The sequence below is a fragment of the Elephantulus edwardii genome, unplaced genomic scaffold (assembly GCF_000299155.1).
Source record: "Elephantulus edwardii isolate Elephantulus edwardi_28Jun2011 unplaced genomic scaffold, EleEdw1.0 scaffold00208, whole genome shotgun sequence".
NCBI lineage: Eukaryota > Metazoa > Chordata > Mammalia > Macroscelidea > Macroscelididae > Elephantulus > Elephantulus edwardii.
The window spans coordinates 504,452-507,116 of NW_006399958.1; the positions used below are offsets into that span (position 1 = coordinate 504,452).

Sequence of the window (2,665 nt, forward strand, 5' to 3'; positions counted from 1 at the left end):
GGACAGGGCTGGAGGACGAGTGAGGAAGGCCTGAGCGGGGCCATTCTATCCAGGGGGACACGTCCTCCTGGGAACAAGGAGCCCTGGTGTGCAGTATGGACGCTGCTAACCACAAGGTCAGTTGTTTGAACCCCCTGGCTGTTCTGAGGGACGACACTGAGGCAGTCCACGTCTGTGGAGGTCACAGCTGTGCCCACTGCTCACTCAGGGGCAAGTGGGCGCTGACGCCACGCTGTGACCCCGGAGGAAGGGGAGAACCCCCAAACGCACTGCTCTGCAGTTGGTCACGACGCGTGTGCCCAGGGTTCCAAGGCTGCAAGTCGGTGGGAATTGACCACCTCATCTCTCTCCAGGAGCGGCCAGTGGGCTCGAACCACCAATCTTAAAGTTAGCAGCCAAATGCTTAACTGCTGCACCACCAAGTCTCCTTTATAATAATCAGGATAACAACTAAAATAAAAGTGACACTTGCAGGGGAGCTCTGGTGGCCTAGTGGCAAGAAGCTGCACTGCAATCCCAGAGGCACACGGTTCGAATCCACCAGATGCTCTGCCGAGGAAGGAGGGGCAATCTCCTTCTGTACCAGTCAGATCTGATTTGACGGTACACACGCACACACAAATAATAAAAAAATAAAAATAAAAAAAACGACACTTGCTGCTGTGGTGGACCCACTGCCGTTGGCCATGGTCCTGCAGGATGGGGTGGGCCCGGCCGTGGCAGCTCCGGGCCCCGCGGATCTTTCTGTAAGTGGACTGCACGTTCCTCTCCCACACAGGGGCCCCTGGGGTCGAACTGCTGGCCCTGCCATTAGTAGTGGAACACTTCAAGCACTGCCCCACCAGGCTCCTTGGCAGAAGGAAGGGGTGTCTTTCTCCTATGCCCAGCCTCGCCAGGAGGGCAGGTGGGGGCCCGGGACCCCACCCCAGGGCCCGCCGAGGGTCCTCACCCAGACAAACACGGAGAAGAAGGTGCAGGTGATGGTGGCCTTGGCGCTGCTGCTGCCCAGCAGAAAGTCCTGGGGCCGCGAGTGCTGCCACTGGTTGGCCAGGAAGCAGAAGCCCACGAACCAGACGCAGGCCCAGAGGGCTGTGGGGTCACAAGGAGAGAGCTGAGGTCAAGGGCAGGGCTGGTGCGGGGGTGCCCCAGGGGAAGGGGAGAGGGGCTCAGAAGTGGACCCCATGCTCTCAGCAGGAGTGGACCTGCGTTCAGCCCCTACCACCCAGGTCACCCCCTCTGTTGGGCCTGGTGGCTTGTGAGTGGCTGTGAGGCTGGGCGCTGGTTGAGGTTGTCAGGGGTCATGACAGCAAAGCCCATCCTCAACTCCATGCTGCAGCCGCTTTGGCCAAACCTCTCCTTTTCAAACGACTGACCCCTCCTGACAACAAAGAACGAGGCTCCCCATTCCGGCTTCTCGGGGGACCAGGGCCAGCTGCACCCTGGCTGCAATTTGTCCAAGACAGATTTGTTTGCGTGTTCTTCTCCAAGACCACAATTCAAGGCATCGGGTCTTCTTCCATCTTCCTTATGTGCTGTCCAACTCTCACATGAAGTGACTGAACGGACCGTGACAGTATCTGTGGACGTGGCTTGGGCCAGGTTCGAAGCCAGGTCACCGTATTTCGGCTACCGGCTTGGCTCACCATGGTACGCAGGTCTCAGCAGAGCTTCCAGACCCAGACAGACAAGGAAGAAAGGCCTGGTGGATTGACTTCCAAAGGCCTGGTGAGTGATTGCCTTCCAAAAGGCAGCCAAGGAATCCCTCTGGAGCACAGCGGAACAGTGTCTGACGTTGTGCGGGGAGATGAGCCCATGGGCTGAGAGGCACTTGGTGCACAGCGGCCAGAACAGCGGGCTCCAGCGACGTGAGGACGTGTGGGACCCCAGTGGGGTATCCACGAGTCGGAGCCACTGGGCAGCGAACTGTGTTTGTGTTTAAACCAATTAAATCAACATTGAAAAGAATTCAAGTCCTCGGTTGTGCTGTCCCCGAGACAAGCTCACGGGCACGGTGGCCAGTCGTTGCTGAGTTGGAAAGCGAGGAGAGAGGGCATGCCACTGGCCTGGAAGGGGCTCCTGGTCAGCGCTGGGCTCTGAGACCTCAGGACCGGGTCAGCTCAGAGATGCTCAGACTGGTCCGGTGGGGAGGAAGGAGAGGAGGGAGAGGAGGAGGAGGAAGAGAAGCAGAGCTGGGATTGGCCAGCCTGAGAGGAAGGGGTCTGAGGAAAAGGAAGGTGCATGTGTGTAGTGCTTACTGAGAGCCCTGGCTGTGCAAGGATTAAGCACTGAGCTTAAGAAAAGGAAAGGTTGGCAGTTCGAATCCACCCAGGACTGTGTCTCTGCCCTGCCACATTGACTATGAGCCTAAATTGATAAAACCAGAGGTAGGAAGTGGCCTCTTGGGTAGACACAGGTGGCTGGGAGATCTTGGCCACCACAACCTTCTTCTGGGGGCTTGACGAGACCTCACCCCTTTTGTGCTGGGGGAGAGGCCTACCTGGCAGGGCAGGTGGGGTGCGGTGATGGCTGCCCATGGGGACGGCGACTTTCCCACATGGAGGAGTGGAGTCTGGTGGGTCCTGAGGCTTTTCTCGTGTGTCCCCAGGAAACCCGCCCTGATGTCCGTTTCACCGAGGAGGCTTTTCTCGTGTGTCCCCAGGAAACC

The 2,665-nt window shown here is 58.5% G+C and overlaps 1 protein-coding gene across 1 annotated transcript in view; it reads right to left on the bottom strand.

Moving 5' to 3' along the window:
- Positions 1–2,665, bottom strand: part of SYNGR4 (synaptogyrin 4) — a 24,692-nt gene that overhangs the window by 1,517 nt on the left and 20,510 nt on the right. Inside the window, exon 3 of the mRNA XM_006897263.1 lies at positions 950–1,089. Coding sequence (XP_006897325.1) covers positions 950–1,089 — 140 coding nt within the window. The remainder of the gene's footprint in view (positions 1–949; positions 1,090–2,665) is intronic.